The sequence below is a fragment of the Mugil cephalus genome, chromosome 2 (assembly GCF_022458985.1).
Source record: "Mugil cephalus isolate CIBA_MC_2020 chromosome 2, CIBA_Mcephalus_1.1, whole genome shotgun sequence".
Lineage (NCBI taxonomy): Eukaryota > Metazoa > Chordata > Actinopteri > Mugiliformes > Mugilidae > Mugil > Mugil cephalus.
Window position 1 is genome coordinate 19,359,156 of NC_061771.1, and position 26,837 is coordinate 19,385,992.

The 26,837-nt window shown below is 42.2% G+C and overlaps 2 protein-coding genes across 4 annotated transcripts in view; both read left to right on the forward strand.

Annotated features, from left to right (window-relative positions):
• fhdc1 (FH2 domain containing 1) overlaps positions 1 to 11,850 on the forward strand; it is a 35,714-nt gene extending 23,864 nt beyond the window's left edge. Inside the window, exons 6-12 of the mRNA XM_047575127.1 lie at positions 338 to 438; positions 1,108 to 1,178; positions 2,093 to 2,200; positions 2,657 to 2,727; positions 4,200 to 4,317; positions 4,446 to 4,610; positions 5,511 to 11,850. Coding sequence (XP_047431083.1) covers positions 338 to 438; positions 1,108 to 1,178; positions 2,093 to 2,200; positions 2,657 to 2,727; positions 4,200 to 4,317; positions 4,446 to 4,610; positions 5,511 to 7,709 — 2,833 coding nt within the window. The 3' untranslated portion in view covers positions 7,710 to 11,850. The remainder of the gene's footprint in view (positions 1 to 337; positions 439 to 1,107; positions 1,179 to 2,092; positions 2,201 to 2,656; positions 2,728 to 4,199; positions 4,318 to 4,445; positions 4,611 to 5,510) is intronic.
• Positions 11,851 to 17,607: 5,757 nt separating this feature from the next.
• The window catches only part of trim2a (tripartite motif containing 2a), a 28,422-nt gene continuing 19,192 nt past the window's right edge, over positions 17,608 to 26,837 (forward strand). The window contains exon 1 of one of the 3 annotated variants that reach the window (XM_047578764.1): positions 17,608 to 17,748. The gene's annotated coding sequence lies outside the window, so the exon portion shown is untranslated. Of the gene's footprint in view, positions 17,749 to 23,370; positions 23,564 to 26,837 lie in introns of those variants that run through there. The other 2 variants (XM_047578761.1, XM_047578766.1) reach the window with 2 other exon arrangements.

The following is a 26,837-nucleotide window of genomic DNA, read 5'->3' on the forward strand; positions in this document are numbered from 1 at the left end:
GGTAACGGATTTACACTGAAATGCAAAGACTTTCCATTGAACTTCTGGTGCCTTCCTTTCATCTGTTGTAAGGGTTGTTTGTGTCTAATTAGGCTTGAGGAAGAGCTCATATCAGCTTTAGAAAAAGTGTGTCATCCTCGTTCCCATCTGCAAGCACTCAGTGTTCAGTTTATTCTGTTAAAAGTTTGTGAGGAAAAGGAAACTAATCGACTTTGTGACTTTCTCCATCAAAATTCAAATTATATTAATTAAATATAAATACATGTATAATCACAGAGTTACAGTTTAGTAGCAGTGAACAACAAATTTAAATCCTCCCTGCTCCGTCTCCGGCCAGGTTCGAGGTTCGTATCGAGGCCATGGTCCTCAGTGAGGAGTTCTTCTCTTGCTGTGCTGTGATGGGCCACGAGATCGATGTCGTCCGCGTCGCCACGAAAGGTAACAACAACCCCCTGGCTCTGGTACATTCATACGCGCACACACGATCAGGCGAGTGACCCAGATATCTGAGCTGCTAGCGGTGGCGAACAAAAAAGTAGGAACGTGTCACCCGAGATACGGAGACGCGAGGACAGGATGGAAAGAAAGAGAACGCATGTGTCATGTTTGTACCGGTCTGTTTGAAATAATCTAAGAGATGCATTAGTGTGTGTATCGCTGGAGAGCTTTTGCACAAGAAAAATCAATGTCAAAGTTGTTTATATTTCAACTTAGTCGATCTGCTAGCATGACTAATAACCTGATATTGGAATATAGAGAAAAGTAACACACATGTGTGCTCACACAAACTGGACCTACCTGTGTCCAGGAGATTGGGAGCTAATCAAAAAGCTAGATTAATAATTTAACTTGTTTTTTGAGCCACACTCTCCTTTTATCTGTCTTGTTCTGATTTTTCTAAGAGCACGTTGTTAGTACTGAAAGGAGAGGTCAGATATAAATATATAAAAAAATCCTTCAAGCACTGATGGATCTGGAATGGATAAGTTAATACGGCAGATATATTTCTTGAAATGCAGTGTTAAATGAAAATGAAATTGCATGGAGTGAGCCAGTGCGATCTGCTCCAGCATCTCTAATTGAGTTTATATTGATCTCTCCCTATAGAGCTGATGACCTGTGAGGAGCTTCATGCCATCCTGCATCTGGTGCTGCAGGCCGGGAACATCATGAACGCTGTAAGAGCTGTGAAATAGTAAAAACAGTACTCTGCTGCCTTTCTGGGTTCACCAAATAGGCTGGTTTCAATCTATAATGGTCTTATTCTCACCAAAAACGGAATATACTTAGTAAAGCTCTTAGCGTTAGCATCTTTTATTTAGCTACATTTATCATAACTGAGTTGAACTAAAACTAACTTAAACTTACTGAAACTGAGGCTAGTCAACTTTTCCAAATCCATTCTAGTTGGTATGGATCATTATCGAGTCCAGTCACCCTTACTTGATCTGATATTGCACATTTTTTTTCCTGGTCTTGCTGTATTTTCTGATACATTACACCATGTTTTTGCCACTCAGGGGGCGTGGCCCCAGGCGGCAGTGACATCAGTGATGCCCTCTATACTGTCAAATAATTTAATAAAATGAGTCTCCTCAGAAAAAAAATCAGTACTAGAACTTGAACGTTATATTAACTATGTAAAATGACAGAAATGATCTTTGAAAAAAATGAATATTTGACTTGAATCCCACCACCAGGGGGAGCTTTACTTGCTTTGGCTTCACTGTAGCGAAGCTGTTCCACCATCATGTTATTTACAGTCTTTGGTGTTGGTGTTTGGAGAAGAGGGAGGAGCTGGGGAAGAGTGAGGGGAGAATCTTGTTTAGAGCCCATCACTCCAAACCAGACATGTAAATCAAGCTAATTACTGTTGTTTGAAAGGCAGTGAAGCAAATACCCAATAGCTAAGTTGAATAATGATATTTGATTTGAGGTCTATTCAGACTAGCTCCTGTTAAACATCAGTTTAACTTACTTCTGCACTGGTTTCGCTTTTCAGGCTTTGTGGCTACATCAGTCGTTTGTTTACACTCTGTGATTAGACAAGACCAATAAAAAATGGCCGGCCTTAATGTCTTTCTGTTTTCAGGGTGGTTATGCAGGAAACGCTGTTGGATTCAAGCTGTCATCCCTCCTCTCATTGGCTGACACCAAGGCCAACAAACCGGGCATGAACCTGCTGCACTTTGTGGCCATGGTTAGTAAAGCTGTGTGCAACATGATACACCCGATGCCATTAAGTCCTTACACAATCGAGTACAACACAATAAGGTGGAGTTTCAGACATGATAGTGGAGTTACATTAACACTCAAGACGTTTCCTGTTGGCAAAGACTCTCATCTGCCCTTGTTTCTGTAACCATCCAAGATTCTAGTTGTACACCACGGAGCAAAATAAATGTATTCCTGAGTCACTGGGAATTAATTTTATATATAGTAAATCATCCACAGAGACTCTGCTTGAGAAAAGCGTGTCCAAGCTTTGAGTTTGCAGGGGGGCAGGTGGACAGCAGATGGTAACAGGAAACAGAAAAGAGCCAAACATGGCTGGCTGAGCTGTTACATAACCAGGCAGAGATTAGTCTTTCAAGCAAATACCTCATACAATGGCAGACATTTATATTTGAATTGCATAATGTGCCTCTCCACACAGGAGGCAAAGAAGAAAGACGAGAAGCTGCTCAAGTTTCCAGAGAAGCTTCAGGATGTCCAGAGTGCAGCCAGGTAAACTGAGAAAATAAACTTAAATTTTCTTTCAAGATGTGACCGCTAAGTTTGTGCCAGTAAGTCTGTTCCCTTTTTCACTCCACAATCTAATTATACAGAGATCGCGTGTAGGTGCAAGTCTGCCAGAAGGCTGCATCAATAAAATAGAAAGTGGACTCTGAACTAGACATCTCGAAACCCTCCCCTATAAATATTCATGTTGCGATAAACACACAGAAGAGGCTTTTCAGCATTTTCCTGCTCATTGTTTTCTAGCTTTATCACACAGGTTCTCAGTGTCTTATAACGTTGTTTACGACCTCAGCGGGCAGCTGTTTTCAGGCCAGAAGCTCTTAAATATGCCACCAGCAGCAAACCAGCCACAGGAGAAACTGATAAAGTTAGCAACTAGGTGGTGGAGCTAAAAGGGCACATGCACACCGATCAGCCACAACAATAAAACCAGTTGTGACTCATCAGAGAATGGACATGGGCCTTCCCAGCGTGTCTGGCTACAGGATGTCGTTAATGGGGGCCTTTGGGTCCTGTGGGTCGGGACTTCATCAGTTTGGGATCTAGGGAATTGGAAAGCCATGCCAACCACCATTTGTGTGTGTGTGTGTGTCAGGCTGTATCCTGCTGGGATGCCACTGCTACGTGATGGAGGTGCCTGGTCTGGTCTAGGTGTGTGGTACATGTCTAAGTAACATCCACATGAACACCAAGTCCAAAAGTTTCCCAGCAGAACATTGTCACAAGATTGTCGATGTTATTTACTTCTCCTGTCAGTGGTTTTAATGTTGTGGCTGGTCAGTGTATTTCCATCAGGTGTAAATGGGCACAAGAGAAAGACCATGTTGGGCTTGGAACATTAACCCACTATTGCAGAATAATTTGGAGTGTGCCAACCAGGCGTAGAGAGCGTAGAGAGTATATAAAGCGGGACTAAAAAAAAAAATCGATATCCAGATGAGTTCATCACACAAGTGAACTGTCAATCAGAGCTTTCCATAAACCGTCACACAACCCAGACTTTAGTGACTGACACCGTAACAAAACATTCATAAAAACTATTACCCCTGTGCCTCTAGAGCCACCGTAGGTTTAAATGAATGTCTTTAGGAGTGACTAAGCAGGTGTTACTTCTTCACAAGTCAAGCCTCATTACCGAGGCTGACATCTAACTAAAGTGCAGTACTCTAAGGATCGTGTTCACAGCAGTGTGCGACTGTCAAGCTCTGACAGCTCCACAAGGTCATGTCTGTGTGGTCTGAGCGCTGCTGCTGCTGATGCTGCATGCAGACAAAGACACGGACAGTGGAAAAAAAAAAATCTCCCAGCAGCCCTGTCTTTGTTTCTAAAGGAATGACACTACATTCAGCCAAATATTCTCAGATATCGCCTCACCAAGCTCTGTTTTGAGTTAATATGTAGTAACCAAACATGTCTCTGAGCACATTTTCTTTTCCCTTTCTGTTGCTTTCATGTAGAATTTCAGTGGAGAACATCGAGACAGAGTTTTCCTCTTTGTATGTCCGAATCAAATCCCTGGAGGAGAAGGTTCAAGGAGACCAGGAGCTACTGCAGCAGCTGGAGCCTTTTCTGCAGGTGAAGCAGCAGTTATGTAACACATTACATAATACCGGAAGTTGGATTTCGTCCTCTCTTGTATATAATTGCTGTATATAATTACATCTGTATAAGTGGATAACACGTCCGGTGATGTCCTGTCTCAGAGTGCGGCACAGACGCTTCAGGACTTAAAGAGGCGCAGGCTGGATCTGCGTAAAGAGGGGAGCACTCTCATCGACTTCTTTTGCGAAGACAAGGACACCTTCAAGCTGGACGAGTGCTTCAGGATCTTCCAGGACTTCTGTATCAAGTTCAAGAAAGCTGTCAAGGTCAGTTTGAGTGAAAGGACCATTCTGACTTGTGACAACTTGACCCATCATCAACAAATACCAGCAACATTATTACTAAAAGAAATTGTTAATTGTTAATATCAGTCACATCCATGGACTGTATATGGACGACTCTGGCCAAACTGATGTGTTATCAGTAGACAACCCACGCACTCACGTTTTCTTTTAATTAATACTGCGCTCTGCTCTACCTCAACTTGTCAGAAAGAAGTGTTGGATTATACACTGTTCTTATTTATTTATCTACTTGTTTATTTATTTATCCCTAACTCACGGTCCTACAACAACACTTCATGGAACTTTTTCCGTGACAACAGGTAGACATCATGATGTCACATCCTGTTTCTATAGCATCAAATAACTAGATAAAACAAAACTTATTAGAAAAATTGACACTTGTGTATGCATCACTATCATATTAACTACCTACAATGACAGAGACCATCCTTTTAAAATAAATATAACTAACATGGAGGAGGTGGAGTTTATGACCTATACTACAGTCAGACACCAGGGGGAGCTCTACTTGCTTTGGCTTCACTTTAGAGGAGTTCTACCGTCTCCATCTTTACTCAGTCTTTGGTCACATCTAACAGAGTTTACTCACTTTGTAGTTGATCCAGAAATTAATTATAATAGTGCTCCCTTGCAGCCAGCATCAGATCTTGAATACGTAAAATTTTATAAACCAGAACTACTGGTTTCCAGTACAACTGAAAGTAGCAATACTGATGACAAGGCCTGTTTAAATAGCAGGAACATTTGTGCTTACTGTGTTATTTGACAGGTTGTCGTGACAACTGTGTGTTAAAAGTATGCACGGAGATGAGTGAACTTATTCTCTCGAAGTTAAACTTGTCCTCTGTTTGTTTCTCCCAGGACAACACGGACCGAGAGTTGAAGGAGGCAGCCAGGCAGCGTCGTCTGAGAGAGCTGGAGGAAAAGCGGTTTGCGTGGTCAGGCACGGATCAGAGCAGCGTGTTCGGACGCAGCAGCAGTGAGAACGACGTGGAGATGCTCACCAAGGAGGGCCTTCTGGACTTCTTCCAGCAGAGGGCCCAGAGTCCCCACAGCCCGCTGTCCCGGTCTGCCAGCGCCCGCCGCCATCGTCACACCATGACCTCCATTGCAGATCGTGAACTCCAGGGATACCTGGAGCTGTTTGGAAGCACTGGAAGCCCCACAGACTATTCAAAGTTTAACAGCCTACCTCGGTCGGGCCGCCCTCTCCAGCGAAGGATGACACCCTGGATTTTAACCCAGGACAACAGCCGTGAGCTGGGCAGTGACAGACAAGTGACGTCTCCTCATGCTGAAACTGAACCTATCAGCCCACTAGCCAGGTTTTCCTCCTCTGGGAAAAATGTTAATGAAGACCCATATAACAACAACAACAATAATTACTCATCTGTGTCAGAGAGCAGTGTCCTGCCTCGTCCCTTTTGTGTCTTTCAGAAGCCTTCCCTTCCCAACCCAACAATTACCGGCCAAATGAATGTTAGTGTGGAGAAGCATACTTTAGTTCGAGGTCCGCAAGCTTTTGACCTACCTAGTCCGAACAATAACAGTAATCATATGCACTTTGTCAACCAGGGAGACGTTGTGGTGACCGATGTGGAGAAAGAGAGACGGTCGCCTCCCAAGACTCTAGAAAACCTTCTACATGATGACTTTTTAGAGAGAGGGGCAGAAACTAAGGCTACATGGGAAGGTAAAATGGATCTTCTGGCCCAGGCAGGGCACTCCCCTGAGAGGGAGAAAGACGAAGACTGCAGCACAGTTTCATCAACAACCTGTGATACTCCCCTGCCCCTGGACACCTCAGTATCCAACAAGAAGCCAGTGTTGTACATACTAGACTGCACAGAAACCGACTGCTCCGTCACCTTGGATTACTCGGAGGTCGAGAGTTCATCTTTACCGAAAGAAGGTCTTTGTTCCAGAACGACAGACAGTAGCAAAGATCAGGAGAGCCAGCAAGATCCAAGCTCCTTGTCCTCTAATTTAGGGTCCATGTCTCCCAACGACCAATCCGTCTCTACCAATGAGCTCTTGCCGCCGAAATCTGTGGACGCGGCGTCCATGACTCCCTCTGCTACCACGGAAGAGTGGGACACGGAGAGCTGCGACACGGCCGAAGGGAAACAGGGTGTGGACAAAGATGCGCAGAAAAACGGTAGAAAAGTGGTGCACGCAAAGAGCAAAGCTAACAAAGCAACCAAGGGTGTTGGAGGTCGTGCTGTGCGGATGCTGACCAGCAGTGAGAGCCAGGGCATGCGGAAAGTTGTGCCCATTTCTAAGCTCACTAGGACAAGTAGCAGCAAGCGGGTAGAAAGGACTACGGTGCACGAGAGTGCAGAGACACGGCGGCCTCTCCGTGACCAGAGCACTCCGGCGAGAGGCAGGAGCGAGAAGGCAACAAGACCTCCTCGACACTCCAGTTTGCCTCCTGACGAGTCAAAAACCCAGAAAGGAGGTGGCCTCGCGGGGAGCATTTCTAGATGGGCGCGTGATTCGATGCCGAGGAAGGCCTCCATCCACAAGCCGAGCGCCAAACCCCTGAGGAACATCCCCAAGGCGCCGCCCGAGGAGAAGATGTGTCGCTCCACCCTGAGAGCCCTTGCCCAGGCCCAGGCCCAGGCCCAAGCTCAGGCCCAAGCTCAGACTCAAGGTGGAGCTTCCTCCGAGAACAGCAGCTCGCAAACGCACACTGCGAAAAACACCTCCGGCGTCCCCAGCTTTGCTCGCAATACCGTAGCTTCGTCTTCCAGGACAAAGAAGGAGCTGGCCACCCCGTCCGTCCCCTCCACTCCATCCCGAAGCCCCTCTCTCGCGGCCAGACAGAGCGCTGGGAAGCAGAACCGGGTGTCGCCCACGGTTCACACCGGCGAGGAGCAGCCGCAGGGGACAAGCCTGCGACGGGTGCAGAGCGTGAAGGCGGCCAGTCGCAGCGCCCACCGCAGCGAGACCCCACCTCCGTCTGCAACGCGCGAGGAATTTCGCAAGAATAGCAGCTTTTCTGAAAAGTCTAGAGACTTAGTGGCTTCTGGCAGGAGCACGAAGCCAAGCTGGAAGTAAAACCAGAGGAAACAGGAAAGACTGCACAAACAAGAAAACTGTTCTCCTGCGTTACATGTAAATTCAGATCTTCTAATTTTTCCCACCTACAGTGAAGATATAATCATATATCATTTATCATGCAAAATCCAAGAACCTGGAAAGCGCATTAAGCTGTGTCATCCAGTAGGTGACTTTGTATTGGGTTTACGAATTTCAAAGAGCAAGATGCAATGAACTTCTTCTCCACATGTTCCTGTTTTGTTTGTTCAAAAAAAAAAAAAAATCCACTATTCACGACTTTTTTTCTAAAGGGTAGGGTTGCATTAACTAAGCTGACAAATGGCAAATTGATGTTTTTACACAGACTCCTTTTTGCCTGCTTATCGGTCTGTGTACCGAATGTGCTAGTGTCTGTGATGATGTCGATGTCGAGCACCGCTGACTATGTAATGCTGCTAATTAGCTCTGACAATTTGAGACTGAAGTTCAGTGTCTGTTTCATTCAGGGTTACAAGATTTGTTGTATCTTGCCTTGCTGCTGTTACAGTGTCTTTTGTTTTCGCTGCTTCCTCCTCTCGCCTTCACGTCTGCTTCACGGTTTCTTTGCCTGATACCTCAGAAATGATCGCAGTGGCCTTGTACCAGCAGAAGCAGTAGAGACGTTTATGTGGTTCTGCATGACGAAGACGCAGGCAAAATCTGGTCAGTTTTAAAATAACTGCAATGTCACTTTTTATAAATTCCTGATATATCAATGTTACTACAACATATAAAGTTAGATATTACGCCTGTGTATACCAAACTGTGGTACCTCTGGTACCTAGTCGATGTATGTGTCAGTAGTCTGTAAATGTATGTGTTAGAACTCCTCCATAATATCGTGGAGTAGAAGCGCACGTAGGAAATGTTTCCTGTTTAGGCTAATACACGATAAAACGCTGTGAAAGAAAAGCTTTGAAACAGCACTGAAATATCACCAGTCATGTAATTAATTATTCTGACACTCCAATCTCATTTTTCTACTGTGAAGGATGTCATCTCATCACACTCTAAATCCTGCACCTTTATCGACGTGATTAGCTGTTATCCTAAACAGTCTTAGCCTAGATCCACTTTTCTACTCGCATGTGTTGCCATTACAGTCGCGGAGCACAAGAACTGGTTATCGAGTTTTCTGAGAAAATAATTCACAGTGACGTTTGAAGAGCACAGAAGGTTATTTAAGACAAATCTATCACCGCTCTTTAACACATCTGGACGGAAACACATACCAATACAGGTATTTAGATGCTGTCATAAATGACAAATGCCCATTTTATATCCTGCCAAAATTACATAAACCCATTATCTTGTGTCGGGGGAAAAATACATATAGTTTTTATGTTGAATTAATTTGGACATAAACAACTGGCTGAGATGATGAATTTCTCTTCACGCTTTTAGCATGGTTTAAGTTGAAAGATGACTGAAAAATACACTACCAGTCAAAAGATCTTGCGGTATCCTCTGGTTTAGTTGGTCAAGGTTTCATCCTACAGCAAGATAATGAACTTTAGTCCAAGCTAAACGAGAACTACCTCAGGATACAAAGAAGATGGAAAGATGGAAAATATGGAGTGGACCTTTAACCCCATGGAGCTGGTTTGTGATACAAGTTCCACACATTTCTGGAAACTTCTGCAACAACAACAACAAAAAAAGATTTCTATTTTAGAAAGAAAGAAGGTAACAAGTGTGTTCACATGTTAAATCAGCCACATATAGCTACTGTGATGAGTTTAGAGCATATTTCAGGTTATATATTGATTCCATGATTTTTTTTTTACTTCAGTGGTTTATTTGGTCTAAATGAGACATTAAACTGCAAATATTTCAATAAAAAAAGAAAGAAATACTGGAGTGTTTTTAACCTTTGACTGGTAGTGTATATTCAGGTCAGGTCACTTCAGAAAACTTTATTTATCACATGTGGGCCCCTCAGTTTACAGCTCCCAGCACAATAAAACAATCACTAAAACCGTGTGCATGTGCAAACATGCAAACTAAGTAATATATGTTGGTTGCAAACCACCAGTAAAATATGTGGTGCTTAATTTGAATGACCTAAAACAGAATTCATCATTTGCGCCAGTGACACAGTACATTAAAGATTTGTGATCAGAGCGAGAGGATTACACCCAGATGTGTGATGAAGAATCTTTGTGGAATCTGGATAAATCTCCAAAGCCGCAGTAACATCCATTAAACAACCTTCTGTTGCCTTTCAAACATTTTCACTTTTCAGGAAACCGACCCATAGCGTCTGTGTCTCAGGTGTAATGGTAAAGCAAAAAGAGGCCCGAGTTCACGCGCTTTGACCACTTCGCACCACTTGCCTTTCAGTCTGCATTGTGCCATTGCCACGATGGCAACAACACTCACGACAGTGCATTGCCTTAAAGCTTAATGTAGCCGATCCATCACCAGTAGAAACCTCCACTGGTTAGTGATTCACTCTGTACATTATGTAAAGACATAGTATTTTCTGACTATCAATATGTTTACATGGCTTAAATAAATAAAAAAATGAATAAATGAAGGGGATTAGAGTGAAGTATGAACCTTATAAACACAGATGTTTTAAAACAGACGGCTGAGAGTCACGGTGTGGCAGGGTGTTGGCATGCCATGGATGTCTTCCTGTTCCCTGTAATGCAAATGAAGCTGATGGAGCGATGACACAAAAGGCTCAGTGTGACACGCAACTGTGTGTGTGTGTGTGGCCCTGCACATTGCCTAAATATAGATCCCCTATCGCAGAGTGTGGAGAAAACGGACGTAATGCAGGACTGGGATGTCTGTTTGCAAGCATTTCCAAGTTGGCATCAATTAATGTTAAGTAGAGTTTGTATCTGTAAAGGTTCAATCTGAAACGTGCAGGTTTGATCATATGTAATTGACATTTCTGACTCAATAACACAAACAGGGAAATAATAATAATAAAAAGAACTTTGCTCTTTGACCTGTGTAGCCATTCAGGGCTCTATCTTTCATAAACAATCAATAAAGTTTGTCTTCAGGACATTTAAATGACCAGATAAGAGCATAAACCATGTCTCTCTTGAAGTCCATCAAACCTAAGGGGACAGATAACACTTGTTTTGTCTAACCACATCTGAGAAATGTGGCAGATTATTATTAACACTGCTTATCAATTTGTCATTTCAGCACTTAATTAAGAAAAGCCCCTGCTTGTCAACCTCTACTCCCATTTTAGATCCAGTCTTTTAACATCTATAAACCTCCCAAACTAAAAAAATGACAACTTTAAAGATGAGTCTTCAGTTGTGCTGTGGACGTTTTGTTCTTTCTGAGGTTCGATGTAAACTTCACATCATAAACCGACCCTTTTTAAAAAGAGGAAACGCTATTTATGCCGCGACCCAATCAGCTGTGTGGATGCATTTCCCCGAGAACGGTTTGTTTTTCCTCCTCCTTCGTGTGTCCCACAATGCACCCTGCCGCCTTTCTCATTTTAACAGCTCTGAACATCACAATGGGCGCCCTTTGCACTGCATGTCGCCGGTTTACAGCTGTAGAATTTGAATCCCGCCCCGCCCCCTTTTTCACCACAGCTTCCTCGTTGCGGGATGGTCGCCATAGTGACGGTCCACGCTTCGGTTGCCAGTATGAAGTGAAGGCCTTGTAAACCCAAAAAGGTCAACACGGTCTGCAAACTGCTGTCCTGCTACAGCCGCCACCAAAGTTTAAAAGGCATCTGTGTGTGTTCTGCGACTTTATTCTACCTTCAGCTTATTCAGCTTTTTTTTTACATCTCAGACAAACATACTGATTCTGTAGCACCTTCAACTGTGTCTTTCACCGAATGATTAAATGTGTCTTACTGTAGTGTCCATTGTCTTTTATACAACTCCGGAAAGGAGCGGCTAGATATGGCAGGGGGCTTTTTCTCTTCTTTTTTTTTTCGATGACATGGTGATGTGTCTTCTGTTTTCATGAGGCTGAGGCAAATAGGTGCTCTGTGCTGCAAGAAAGAAAAGACTGATCAATACCTTTGTGCAAATTATCACCTCTGATCAGACCAATGACGGGTTGTGATGGTCTGCACATCTGCAGTTTCTGTTTCTGATGATGACGTCAAATAAATAAAATAAAATCACGTGTTGCTGTGGAAAACTCCTTCCTGGTTTGTCTTTACCCTGAACAGATGGAAAAAAGACGTTTTTCACCAGGTCGTGCACATTCAATACAATGAACAACAGTCTATTAATATTTTTATTATTATAGCCTCTACCAATAAGAGCCAAATAATGTTAAACATTGTTTAGTGATTAAATTTAACAAACACATTTTGCTTTTCCATACACACTATGTTCTTAGAAAATGAAATATCAAACTAATATTAACTCAAATATCAATTAAAATATTTGAATTTTATGTTACATACACAATAGATATCTGCTTCTTTATCCATGAAAACGGTACAATACAACATACCTGTTTTCATCAGTGGACATGCTAAGGGCTGGAAGTGTTGCCTCTCTGTCTGTCCTCCACCAGAGGGCAGCAGAGTGTCTCGTTGAGTCAAATGTGTTGTCATGTCTGAGGCCGTGGTTTGTGGTACTATTGAATTGTGTTGTGTTGCAGGAATTGTGCCTAATAAACTGGCATGTGAGTGTTCAATAGTTTAGAAAGAACTAAGAAAGAACTGTTGACTTCGCCTCTAAATTCACTAGATTCCAAACTGATCAAGTATCTGTGGGATGAACTGGGACAAGTCTGATCCACAGAGACACCTCCTCTAAACCCATAGCACCCAGAAGTCCCCACTAACAACGTTCCTGGTATCAGACACCACAGGACACCCTCAGAAGACCCATGTCCATTTTCTGATGAGTCACAACTGTTTTGGAGGCACACGGTAGACCTATACAATATTAGGAGGGTGGTCATAATGTTATGGCTCATCTGTGTATGCCATTTCACAGAAAAATATACAATTTACATTTCACAATATCAGTGAAAGAATGATCCTATAGAGTCAAAGGTGAATAACTGTATGAATGAGAATGAATCCAAAGGCCCAATTTATATTCATGACTTCTGCTTCGATAATGTTTAACCATTTATTCGTTTTTATTAACCGTCAAGGCTTTTCTCCTCCTTTCTGTCCCAGGAGCACATATAGAATTACACAGATATAAATTATCAATGAGACGTTTAGTGCAGAACAGAAGTGCTGATGTATATTTGCAGCATTTTGATGTTTTGATTGATCGCTGCTGCATATTTTTTACAGGATTGAAAATGTGTTAATGACGTCGTAAAAGTCTACTAACAATTAACACGTGGCCATTCCCTTTTCACTACTTGGCGTCATTATAACCTAAACTATATCACGATCTATCAGGAACATAATTCTCAGTGTTGTGGTCATTGAGTGTAGCTGTTGTGCCTCCATGCTCCTCTCTCTCTCGTGTCTCTTCAGACCAGCCACTCCCCACTCCGCCTCACCTGGTTCCACTCTGCTCATCAGACCCTGGAGCACGAACACTCCCAGACTGCTTTTCTCCTTCTTTGCTTTCCCACCTTCTCTCTGTTCTCCCTTGTGTGGAGGCCATTGGAGGAGTACTACAATAAACCACAACCCCGCAGCTCGTGACTTTTCACGTTTATCTCTAGATCAGAGACACCGCGGCCATGTGCGAGGGATTATGCTCGTCTCAATCCCTCCTTATCCTGCAGCTCAACAGCGGGATCTTTACTTTCACTCTGACGACTGCTGCAAGGCGGTGGCAGATCTTCTCGTTTGTCACAGGCAGAAAATAAAAAGTCCTGCCGTTGGATTGTTTGTTGGATGAAAGGAGAGGTGAGGCCATGGTCTCGCACTCGTCAGCGGTGTCATAATGAAGCGGATGCCTGCAAACACAGTGCTCACGTGCAGGGAGGAGACTGCAGCAACACCACGCGTACAAAGAGTGAGTCGCAATTTTTTTGTCTGCTTCACGGGCAACGTTTAATGCACCGGTTGTTTCTGGGAGTTGGAAATGGAAAAGACATCTGGGGAATTTAAAAACCTCTTCGTACGTTGAATGTTTGCACATTTCTTCAGAGATGGTTTGCTTGTTAATACCAGGCGACGGGAGCCTGTGCAGGGCCTATATTCAGGCCTTACTCCCTGTCACTTTAAAGGACTTTTAAAGGACACGTCAGTGCTCATTCTACTCCCCGCGTCAGTCTGACCTTTAACGGCTGCATGCGCGCAAACTCCTCCGTCACAACCTCTGTTGCACATTCACAACACAAACCGTTCTACTACAGCCTCAGGGATTATCAGTGGGAGATCAACTGCGGACAGGTGAGATTAGCGGCCGGTTTAAATACAACTGCTCGGCAGCAGCTGACCAACACAGACTCCGACGCGAACTCGAGGACGAAACGCAGCGGCTCCAGTGAGTGAAAAGCTTTTGAGTGATGCCAACGGTGTCTTCCTCCTCCTGTCTTCTGTAGATGACATGAACACACGGTGAACAGTCAAGGCCCCCGGGTTGACCTCACAGAGAAAGCACTCTGGAGAGAAGAGGATAGAAACATGGGGTGAGGAACATGTTTCATACCCTTGGAGAAACCGTGCTCCTCCGCTTTTCATCTCAATGCCGCTTTGTTGTGCTCCAGTACGATGCTGAAAACGTGTCCGTCTCCACGTAACTTTGTTTAGGTCTTGAACAAACTGGCACAAACCTCTCCTTCAGTAACCTGTCAGGCAGTTTCCTTCACAATCAAAACTTCTAAACTGATTTCTGAACTAGTTAGTTCTAAGAACACTGCATTATGTTCACTTTTGCGGTCAAATTCTTGAGGATTAAGTCTATTCATAGTTAATATTTAAAGTGAAATGTGCATTACGAAGGTAAGGTTTATTAATGTGACACACAATGTTTCCTTACTGTCTTTTCATCAAAAAAAAACAAAAAACAACACAATTATCTAATTATTGCACTTATTAATGGGTGGAATATATCAGGCAGAGCGAGAACATTTTGTCCTCAAAGTTGATGTGTTAGACGCGTGAAAGGACTGGAGCGACTTTGTAGTTTTGATGGTTTGACTACTGAGTCAGAGAATCTCTCCAAACCTGCGGCTGTTGTGGGGTGTTCCTGGTGGTCCTGTGTGGCCTGGTCTGATGAATAATGTTTCCTTGTATTTCACATGGATGTTTTTTGGGAATATATGGCACCGGGATACAAGGAACAACCTCTTGCCTTTCCTACGTGGTTAGGGTTATTCTGCAACATTGCAACATCCACCACACTGTTTTTTGTTTTGGGGTACCTCTACTAGCCCTACTGCTGTAGATGTCAACAGACCTCCTGGTTCCTCTGCATTAATTAACACAACCGTGATGATGCCGTACTATCTAATAGCATCCTTCTCACCACCAACAACAACAAGAAAAGCCAGCTTGTTGTGATCATTTCCACATCAGACCCTCTTTGCAGCTTTGACCTCAACCTGCGTTACATCAAAACAACATGAATGAGATGAAACAAGTTGGTCAGTTATTCAGCAGCCATTCACGGAGCTTATCCCGCCATGCTCCACTGAACTAATCAGAGCGGCAGGTGCAAGCGGCTGTGACCAGAACCTCGTGAAATGATGTTTACCCTTGAACGATTACCTCAGCGTATTCTGTGTTATGTCATTTATTTGACATATTGCGATACACTTCCATACTGCAGTGTTTCCTCCTCAGTTTTTTTTTTTTTAACTTTTGTACCTGTTTCATTGACATTAAACAGAGGTGGGATGCTGACACGAACAGAACTCTTTCCTCCGAGCCTGTGATTGTGCACTGCATGCTAAGCAAGTTCCCTTTGACTGTTTTCTAAAATAGTTGTGAGGCCTTCATATGCATCCTGATCAACCCCTCCCCCACCTCTGATACACACCAGACAATAAACCTTACCCCCCCCCCTTTTTTTTTTTTTTATTCTTTTAAATCACACAAAATCATTAATGGAAAAGGAATGCAAATAACTCGAATCTGTTCTCTTTCTTTCCTTTTCCCTTTTAATCTGAAAAGAGTCTTTCATGGGCGGCTGCATAATGCAGGGTTGCCGCGGCAACAGCCTCCCTCACATGAAGGGAGGGGCTTGACTGGAAACCTCGGTGTTAGGACCGGAGCTGGGACGTCCCATCAAGAGATGGTGTTGCTTTTGTGAATCTTAAAACGTTGTGACAAGTGTTCAGCGTGATTGGCCTACTGTAAGGTTTTCAGAAGTATTGTTGTTTGCTTTTTGGATGAGAATGAGATTAATTGGGGTTGCCCAGTATTGTTACATATTAGAGGTTCGGTTTACCATTTAGCTTAGCCCAGTGTAAGATTGGATGGAAATTACTAATTATATCTGGAACAAAGATAATGATTCAATAAATAATAAGTGTCAAAGAATGAAGCACAAAAAAATAAAATTACCCATTTTGGTAGTTAATTTCCACATTCATGGAAGTGGTTGCTAAGCAACTAAAGTAGACTGCAGATAGTTGCCAAAAATAAATAACCCAAATCCCTCCACCAAAACAAACAGAAGCGTTGTACAGTTATTTTACAAACTTAAAGTAAATACAACATAAATTAGTCTGCCTGACTGTCTGGGCTGGCAAGTAAGGTTTGTTGTCCTCAGACAAAGCAAGCTATAGTCTACTATAGGCTACTCTATATCTGGAAGCCTGCACAGCAAAATTGCCAGATGAAGTGTTAAATTAACACTTTGAAAGCGTAAACTTTCTAACACTCATCTAGAGTTATTTGAACACTGCACAGAGTTACAACCTCAGTGCGTTTACATGCACGTGAAAAAAAAAAAACAAATTATTGCCTTAATCGGACTACAACAGGAGAATTTAAGTGCACGTAAACACGTTCTCATTATCCAATTGAGTCACCTAGATAATGCGATTGGAATCGGAGTTTTCAATCGGATAATGCGTGTGCGCATGCTCCACAACCACTGCGCTGATGTTTGACCCCGGAACAAAAACGTCCAAGAAAACCGGTCGCAAAAGAAGAAGAGGAACGGAGCCGCTAGAAGAACCGTCTGAGGGATAGCGCGGATCTTACCTGCACCAGAAGTAGCGCGAACAGGACGTACGAGATTTAAAAATGTACTATTATCCGTGTGGTTGTTGTTTGAAATGCTGGTCTGCCGCATGAATGACTCTTGTTTATTATATCACGTAATAGGTCAACTGGAAATCGGGCCGTATTAACGTGGTATTATCCCGCTGAAAAGACACGTATCGCCACCTAGTGTGGAGGAGGAGAACAGTGGCTAACACCAAGTAGTCCACATAATACTCTACACTCGTGTCACAAAATCAACACTAATAGAGTACACTCCCCTTCAATAGCTACAGTAACAAGATAAAGAGAGCTAGTAGCTAACTAGTCTAACTTCCTACTTAACTTTCAGCAAATTTATTTGACAGATATAGTTAAATAGACGAGTTTATATTTTGGAGATTAAGATTCTACATACTAGGCTATAAAAAAAAACAAAACAAACAAACATAGATTATAGCAGGCTTTAATAACTTGGCTAATATAATGTGCAGTCTGAGATTAACCACAGTAAAACAAAACAAACAGACTGTCTGTGCTGCCTGAACGACTTTTATGCTTTTACTTAAACCAAATTAATTAATTAAAACAGATTTTTCCTCCTCTGAAAATAGAAATAATAGATGAATGCCGTGGTTATTTTTACACGCGAATGTAATATTGATGAAGGGTGACGATTTATTTATTTATTTTTTAATCCCGCTGCGGTGGTTGCCTTTTCCCCTTCATTGTCAGCAGATCCCTTTCATTAGTGAGTTGAAGTGGCTCTCGGTTCGGCTGTAGTCGCTTGTTAGTGTGGGCGCAGAGCGGCAGACAGGACGGAGGAGCTCAGACACAACGGGACTCGGTTAAACAGGGAGCATCCCGGTAAAGACCATCCGATAAATCCTCACGTGCCACTGTAGATTTTACTCCAGAAGAAGAGAGGACGCTTAGGTGAGTGAAAACATCAGCTGTTCGCTCCTTGCTGATCATACGCGCCAAACCAAGCTTTAATAGAATTACATTCGCGGATTAACATTAAATATGCATCCAATTATATAAAGTGCAAGGGTCCAGTCTGGGGTGCAAGTCATTTCTGCTCATGTCTTGTTGATTTAAGAGTACCACTTCAATCAGCCGTTTAAGCTTGCACTCCTTTCAGGGCAAAATCTAGGAACTCTTGAATGGACCTCTGTGAGTGTGGAGTGAAACATAACTACTGGCTTTATGGTTAGGACATGACTTTCTGCTCACACTTTACTGAACCTTCATGTGGTAGAAAGGTGAAGTCTTCAGTTCTCTAAGAATAGCCACTCTGTTTTATTTTAGTTTTATTTGTGAACTAATGTTGTGATTAATCGCCACATTGAACTGTAGTCATTAATGGAATAAAGTTGTCCTCACTGGGATCAGTTCCACTTGTTTCTGCTATGAAAATCAGGCCAATTAATTTGGGAGTTGGTTCTTGACGCTTTGACATCAAGCATCCAACCTCTGAGTAAAAGTATAGCTTGACTAATTATCAGTGATGCTACTACTTCACTCTGGTTTTTAGTGTCCAAACAGGATCATGAAAGAAAAATACACATATTCACGACCTTGTTGCATGAGAGGATTTCGTTCTTGAAATACAATATATATATTTATTTTATGTCTGTCCATTATGGAGATTAAGCTGTGGCAAATTAGCATATCTTAGCATCATTAAGTCATACTGCTTGAATTTTGATCCTCTTTAACTCTCTACATTGTTTTAACATGGTGAAATTGTACAATTGTACATTGTGAACAATAATATATTGGAGTATTAACATGGTGAAATTGTTTCATGTTATAGTATTTTGAAGTATAAATCAAATGGTATTTTGAACAAATTTTGAATTTTTGTTCACTTAGAGACGAGTTTTTCATATGTACATAGGGCGGAAAGCTTCTTCTGTTAAGCATATCGTGTTCCACTGCCATGTTTTCAGCAAACCAAAGACTACATGTCTGTAGAGAGGGCCCGTCTTGTTTTTAAAATTAAGTGCCCATTCTCCTTCGGATTTGGACTGGGAGAGAAATTAATTTTTGTTGCAATCTTCACCACTAGATGTCAGTAAATCCTACACACTGGCCCTTTAAGCTGAGCGGCTCAGGTTTTGTCATTTTAGCTCCATGTTTGACGTTAGGGCTACGTTAATAATGCGCTAAAAAAAATGCATGATTTGATGCATGGTTAAGGCATGCAAATTCTGTAATTGTGACCATGACTCATACCAGTTTGGGAAATCAACATGTGATCCTGCCAAAAATACCAAAAGAAATGAGAAACAAACCAGGAGAAATGGATTATGAAAGAAATTACATTCACCCTCAAACCCTTTCCAGTTGGTTATGATGATACAAAGGGTAACACTGGATCAAGCTCATGTGGACATATTATTGATAGTATTTATCTTTGTTTTGTACTGCTGCTATAATAATAACACACATTTTATTAACACAAATATAAGTCCACAATTTGCGACAATCAAATGGAAATTATATTACTAATCATGATTAAATATAATCTCATCTAACTTCATGTTTATGTCAATAACTGTAATTCCAAAAATGTCTCTGTGTTCATTTACAATATCAAAATCTCCAAGATGGAGTAAAGTAGCACCGGATTCAGGTCATTTTTGGTGGGGATAGTCATTTCCATGACGTTGTGTCAGGAGCCGTATTCTTTTTATTCAATGTCTCCTTCTGCTTCATAGATAAACTAAGTGGATTAAAGTCTTATTACATTTGCCGGCCCTCTCTGTCTACTCTGTCTCCATCTTTTTATCTCTGTGTGGGAGAGTCTTTGATGTCTGATGGGTAGTTTTTGTGTGGCAGCTGTTTTTTCAGTCGCTTTGACAGTAGAGGTGCTGTAGTGCAGTAAGTGGTTCTGAGAATAGGAAGCAGACAGTGATGCAGTAGAGGCTACATAACTCTCACACCAGTCCTGCAGTTGAAGCAGCAAATATGTAGGAGTATTCTGATGCTAATCAAGACATAATTCAGCCAGCGATGACTCAGAGCTCTGGAGTAATGCTACACTGTTACACACATACAGTGTGTTACACGTCACACTGACTTTGTGTTTTCCCTGTGGTAGCACATTGTATAGCTACAGTGGTCTGTACACATGTACAGTTTTTTTAAAATGTAAACTGGAAAAGCCTTTTAGTACATTTAAGTCTAATTACCACTTACTGTGGTCTTTAAAAGCATCATTTGGGAAATAGTGGAAACATTGCACTCTGTGGCCAGAGGTGGTAGTTACAGGATTCTGATGCAGTAATTTCATTCATTCATTTATTTTCTGTAAGGGCTTGTCCTCTGGAGGGTCAAGGGAGGTTTATGGACCCTATCCCAGCTGTCTGGTGCAGTAAATTCTGGCTCTTGATTTGAGTCGTGAAACCAAGTCAAGTGTTCGTGCAAAAAAAAAAAAATCATCCTAATACAAACTATTTCATGACAGTTTAGTTTTACATGTGCTGCAGTCGAACGTTAGTTTGCATGGTTACTTTTTTCTAGCAACCACCCATTGACCTTCGAACTTTGAAATGAAACAAAATGTCATGAAAGGCAGTGAAAGAAAAAATACAATTCCCAAACTGAATAGCCACTTCCCCACACTTTAACCAACTAAAATGAAAACTGTAGTAGAAGCCATGATGAGTCTGTGAAGGAAGTAAAGGAAGCCATGTGTCAAATAGGACAAATAACAACATTCCTCTTTGGCCCCTTTGCCTCTTGCATTTTTTTGCGTAGGCCTTCTGACGTTACCAAGCTTCCTCTTTTCGCTAACTGAAGACTCGTAGTGATGTTTGATTTAGTGCCCTAAAGTGTAAGCACTTTACCCCAGTCACACGGTGCAGAAATAGTTTGTATATGGCCATTTATTGAAATTCAAACTGAAATTATTTTAAAGTCTGTTTTTCCCTAAACTCCACCCCTGGATCTAATTAAAAAGTAAACACAAATATTAGAATAAACATCCGTCCAATCAGAATCCATTCCCAAATAAATGAGTGCAGATTATATAGTAACCCAAATACTCTCCACTACACACCACTGATAACGCTACTGTATCCAAGTAAACTAGTTTGTTTATGTACAGTAGGTTGACACTGATTATTGGATTTCCCTGAAAAAGACTGGCATGTTTTTCCACTGCTCGTTGACTCATGATGGTATTGATGTTTTTCTTGTACAGTGACTAAGGCCCTGGAGGCTTATTGTTCTCAACGGTGACACTGTAACCTCTCTGGATCAATGGGCCGAGTGCTGTGAGCTCTCAAGGTCTGTCCGGCTAATTCATTGACGCTGGACGTCAGCCGGCTCAGTCACTCTTAACGCGGCACGACCTCTGAATGCAAAGGATTGGGGGAAGTCGCTGTGTGTCTGTGTGTTGTGGCTCGTAAATATTATTGTTGAACAACAGGAATAACAGGAAGAACTTTGGGATTAGATACAATACTGACGGGTTTAAAAACTGTCTAATGATGAAAACAACTCAGTGTGTGTGTGGTATTTATCTGGTGAGCTAGAACTAACCAGTAACATTTATTATGGTACAGCTACAGTGAATAAAGTCTTAATGCTCGGTTAATCTGTGATTGCTTAATAGTAAATAGTAGCACCTGTCTATAACACATTTACATAAAGCAGTATCACATACTTAAAGGTGATTCTGCTTATCCCCCCAAAAATATAACAAACATAAAGAAATATATCGTTATAGCTTTCATTATCAATGTCAATTTTAAGTGTTTTAGTGTTTTTAGTCTTAATACCAGCAAAAACTGTTATTCATAAATAAAACATGAAAGGGCTCTTATGTAATACTACAAGCTAGAGACATTGTGTCGTTTTTCAATGTGATGATTCAAGCGTTTCTCTGTTCAGCAAATGTAGAAACTAAAGCTATATAGTCAATGCGTACATACAATACAGTATATACAGCAAAATATACTGTACTATATGCAATACTTATTTATTCCTAACACATAACACCAGTTTGAAGAAGTATATAAGCTGTATGTCATACTCCAGCCAGCAGGGGATATCAGTGTTACACAAGAGGAACACAACCCACCCACATAATCGCCATAAACAGACTTAAGGATGCTCTTTAAATATACCCAGTCTCTGTTTGTGATTATTTTCTTCTACTAATCGGCCTCGTTTAAAAATGATTAATACGTTATAGCGTTCGTCTCATTTCACCTGCTTCGTGTGAAAACTGAACTAATATTCAGTTTAATTTAACCTCTCTTTTATTTAATGCCTCGTTTCCTGCGTGGTTTGCATCACTACAGGACACACTCCACTCATATTAATGATCTCCAATACAAAGCTATGTCCTGAGCTACTGCTTGTAATATCACAAGTCATTTTAACTAATGTTTCCATATTCACAGGCATTAAAATGATTAAAATGATTTAACCGTTACTGTAAATAATAATTGGTTAGTCACACTCAGGCTCCTACACAGATACAGAGGTATATCCAGCTGGCGTTGTTTTACTAAATCCAACATCTGACATAGTCACAGGATATGAATCTAAGTTGGGAAAGAATTAAATCATAGTATCCCTGTTTCGTTTTCAGTGCATTACATAATGCAGTTAAGTTTGAGAGCACGTACAGAGGGAAAACAGATACATTTGGGTAATTAGTGCAAACATTGTTTGTGGCCTGCCAATAAGATTAAAGCTTTCAAGAGACGGGGAAGTCTCCGGGGGCAAACATGTCTGCGTTATACGACTGTGTGAGTGTGTATGGCGAGGGGGGGTCCCTTAAAGACAGGATGAGTGATTTTGTTTTTATGGAACAGCTTATGTTTCCCTGGCAGGATAGAAATATGTCAGACGAGGAAACACTGAGGGGATGGCAGCAGCCTTTCTGAGGCAGCGGTCGAACTAAGATCAGATTTTTTTTTTTTTTTTTTTTAAATGAATCTGGAGCTTTTAAAAACACATTGTCCTCTGTGTTATCTCTCTCTCCTGGTTCTGTTGCATCATCTCAGTCGTGTTTACCAGCTTTGCCTCGGTGCACCGATTCTCCTGAGGAGCGAACAGATAATATCATGCTTATGCAGCGGGAGAGCGACTGCAGTTCTGCTCCGTGAGCTACATCCTGTTCTGTATGTGACTGCAACACTATTTGTTTTCAGTCCGTCATAGTTTATGCATTTGAACTGGTTATAGGAGACATTATATGCTTTTGGGCTCTTACAGTTTACGATTTGAATCTGAAATGTTTGTGCTCATACACACTTAAGAGGCCAATTTGGGAGAAGTTGGCAAATTCATGCACTGTCCTCCACAAATGAAAAGATAATGATAAATGAGGACAAAACAAATACAAAGAGCGCCCTGCAGTGTCTTAGACGGGGGCTCGTCGGGCCTCTGGTACTCTTTTCTCTCTCTGGGGTTAAAGAGCAGCGCAGTCCTCAAGGCCAGCCCCCCTCCAGCCTCTCAAACTCTTCCGATTGGTCTGCGCTCTCCCTCCACACCCCGGCGAGGCCCTCCTCCTCTGCCTCGGCTCTGCCCAGTGGCTCCCTGTCAGTCTGTTTGGATTATTGTAACGGCTCAGGCCTCTCCGCATGCGTTCCCCTCTCTCCGCCCGCTGCACACGCTGCACAACATCAGAGATGAGACGGATTAGGTGACAGAGAGCAGCGTTCGTCTCACACCCCCCACGGAAGAAAAAGAGGGCCTCGGGAGGAGAAGCAGCCATGGAGTGGAAGTAAGTGGGATGTTTGGAGTTTGAAGATGGAGCGGAGGAGGACTGGGACTGGGACTGGGAGAGGGGGCAGGTTCGGAAGTAAATGGAAACATTGTGAGAGGAAGGAAAAAGTGACAGATCGATAACTAAAGGAAGGGAGTTGCTTTTAAAAAAGTCCTTATCCAGAACACGGTCCTGTAAACACGATTGAGTGTCATGTCTTTTTGGCTTTTGTAACAGGAAGAGATCATTAAAAAATTCTTCTGCAATTCCAGGTTATTACCTTGGAAGTCTTGTGAGCTAACGCCAGAAATACTGGTTCGGCAAGCTCTCCGATGTTTACACAGTTAGATGTAACATATTCTTTACTTTCAGCCATATGTGCTTTGGGCTACATCTGTGTAATTTCCTTTTCCTGTTTGTGATGCTCACGGTTGGCTGCTCATCTGTCCAGTACAGTAGCAGGTGCACTGAACGCGCTTATTGACACAGCCCAAAGTTCATCTCAGATCGGTCGGCGGTTTGCTCAGAGCCCACTCTAAACTCTAAATAAAAGCAGCTATTTGTCGCATTACAAGGAACCAAACAGTGTTTCTGTGTCTAGTCAGACGTAAAGGGAGGATAAACAACAAAACAAAAGCAGACTAATTGTCAGTTTTTCTAAATGTGATCAAACTTGGAGCATCATTAAACTCCTCTCTTCCCCACTAATTAACGCGTCACATCTGCTTTGCCTAATTCATGTACTAAATTCTTGTTTGGGAGTTTTAACTTCCTGGAATCTGTGACGGTTGCCTGTCAACTGGTAGCAGCCAAGAAATAGCCCAGCACATTACCACCTGTAAAATGTATAGTAGGACGAGATAAAACATTTTAATTAATGAACTAATGAGCTGCTACTGTTGGGACACTATTGTCTGTAGTCATTCTGCTAAGCTAAGCTAAGCTAATGTGCCGCTGGCTGTGGCCTTTAGTTTAATGGACAGAGATGACAGTGCTATTGATCTTGTGATGTAACTCTCTGTCAAAAAAAACTAACAAAGCAAAAAGCTATTTAATGGGACGCTATGTTTAAAATTTATTGTTAAGCTGTTGTTCCCGAGGAAAAGCTAGAGCCTCAAGCTATTTCACTGAGGAGGTGCATTTTGTCTGGACTTTGAGCAGCAATGTTTCAGCTTCACTGAATTCTGGTTGACAGATGTGCAGCATGGACAGTTTCCAGTGGTCTTACGCTTGCACATCTGCATGCACGAATTCGAGGTCAACCCCTAACGTGCGTGCACTGATGGACAAGCGCACACAGAGCATCGTCTTATCTTGGGTCCCCAGAGTGCGCGGTTGGCAGATATATAGCCAAGTGACGCACTGACATGGGGTTTTCCTTAAACATTCAGAGCGCCGTCCTCTTCTCAGAGGCACATAAATGCATATATAAAAGATGGTAGGAGGAATAGTACACAACGAGAGCAATGAAACAAAGGTTTGGTAGTTTATCCGCCATGGAAAATGTTTTACATCTGTACAAACACAAGATTAGAAAACCTCAAACTGACACACATGCATCTGTTTCCAGAGTTAGTGTTCGTGGTTTATGGATTTAAAGGTCGGTTGGATGAGGGGACGTTCAAACTGAAGGCGTGAACTGCCGCTGTAATCTCTCGTCATCCTGTCCATGGTGGACGCTTTAGATTAGCATGCTCTCATAATTCAGGGGAAGGCCTTAAGTCGCCCTCTCCAGCATCAAGGCCAAGTGAAGCCTCTGATTCCACTGAAACTGGAAGGTGGAAAGCTCATATTCCACGTGTGGTTTTGATTATCTCCTGCAACTTCATGTAGCTGTTGTAGATACAGATGTTTTTCAGGTGTTGATGAACTTGCACAACGTTCAAGACATTTACACAGACCTTAACATTTACAATAGGGAAGATTAAACTGTAGCACTATTGACGCACACTGTACAATCATGTATCAACACAGTCACTGTTGTCCACTCCTGATTATGGTGATTTCTTTAGACATAATGAACACATTCAAGCAGTTGCCTGGCAGCCAAGTGGGAGGCAGTTTCTGGCTTTTCCCCCCACCAGCTGTCATCGTGGTCGAGTCGGGGCCTGATGCGTCTCATGATGTGACTCAGCAGCCAGTCCCAAGCTGCCTTTTCGTGTTTGGTTTCACTGTGATATGTTTAAACGTCTAGCCAAGCTCGGAGTCGTATTTTGTGTCACCGCGCGGAACCAATACCTGATGGAGTCTTTTCTCCAATATGTGATCGGATAGTCACAGCACACGACTTAAAAAAACATGTTGTTATTCATGTTAAATTACATCTCTCTTATAGAGATATTACAGACATTAACGGTTTTTAGTGAAAGGCGTTTGGACTCTAGATTTGAAGTGAATTTTCCTCCTGGCTCCATGCCCAGACATGACTGCATACTTCTTCAGTTCCTACAGATTACATGAGATGATATTAGCATGATGCCTAGTTTGAACTCTCGTTATAAATTTAATCTGTGCAAAGGAGAAGTAAACCAGCTCTGCATGAAAAAAAAAAAATGCTAACTGACCACGACAGTTTATTCTTTAACCCGTTGGCATAACAGTAAACCTGCATGTGACCGGACTCCTGGACTTCTGACCTGACAAACTAATGAGCCCGTCCTCATATATACTTACAGACACTGTAAATCTCTAGATCCCCCGGTCCCCTGGTCACTATCAGTGTTATTAATGTGCATGTCAATGTGTAGGTAAAATCAATAAAAGTCAAATTTTGAAAACGGTTGTTCTGATCAATCATTCTGCAGCATATTTAAATATCAGAAAGACACAGTAAATACAACAAAGGTCCCCTGGACTGAGCTGCGGGATGGACCACAGAATAACATGCTGCATAAGTGGCCATGTAAACCAGGGGTCTTGAACGTTTTTCAGGCCAAGGACTCCCTACCTGCTGCATGTGTTCTATATTAAACTCAGCCTAGTGCTATTTATAAATATACATTATTATGTAGGGACCTGTAGGGGCGGGCCTACTGTGGACAGGAGGCTTAGATTGACAGGTCCAGTGTGACCTCCTCCTTCTGTATCGCTAACTGAAAGATAACGTCTTCTTCACCTCCATTTATCCTTTTACTAAAATATATTGGATTCATGTTAATGTGTATTTAAAGAAATTAAAATTTGTGGGGGGAAATTAAAAAATATATATAAAATATATCTAATCAACCAAAGATTTTGTGACCCTCCTGCAGTACCTCCCCCTGTTGAAGACCTATGATGTAAACCAAACCTT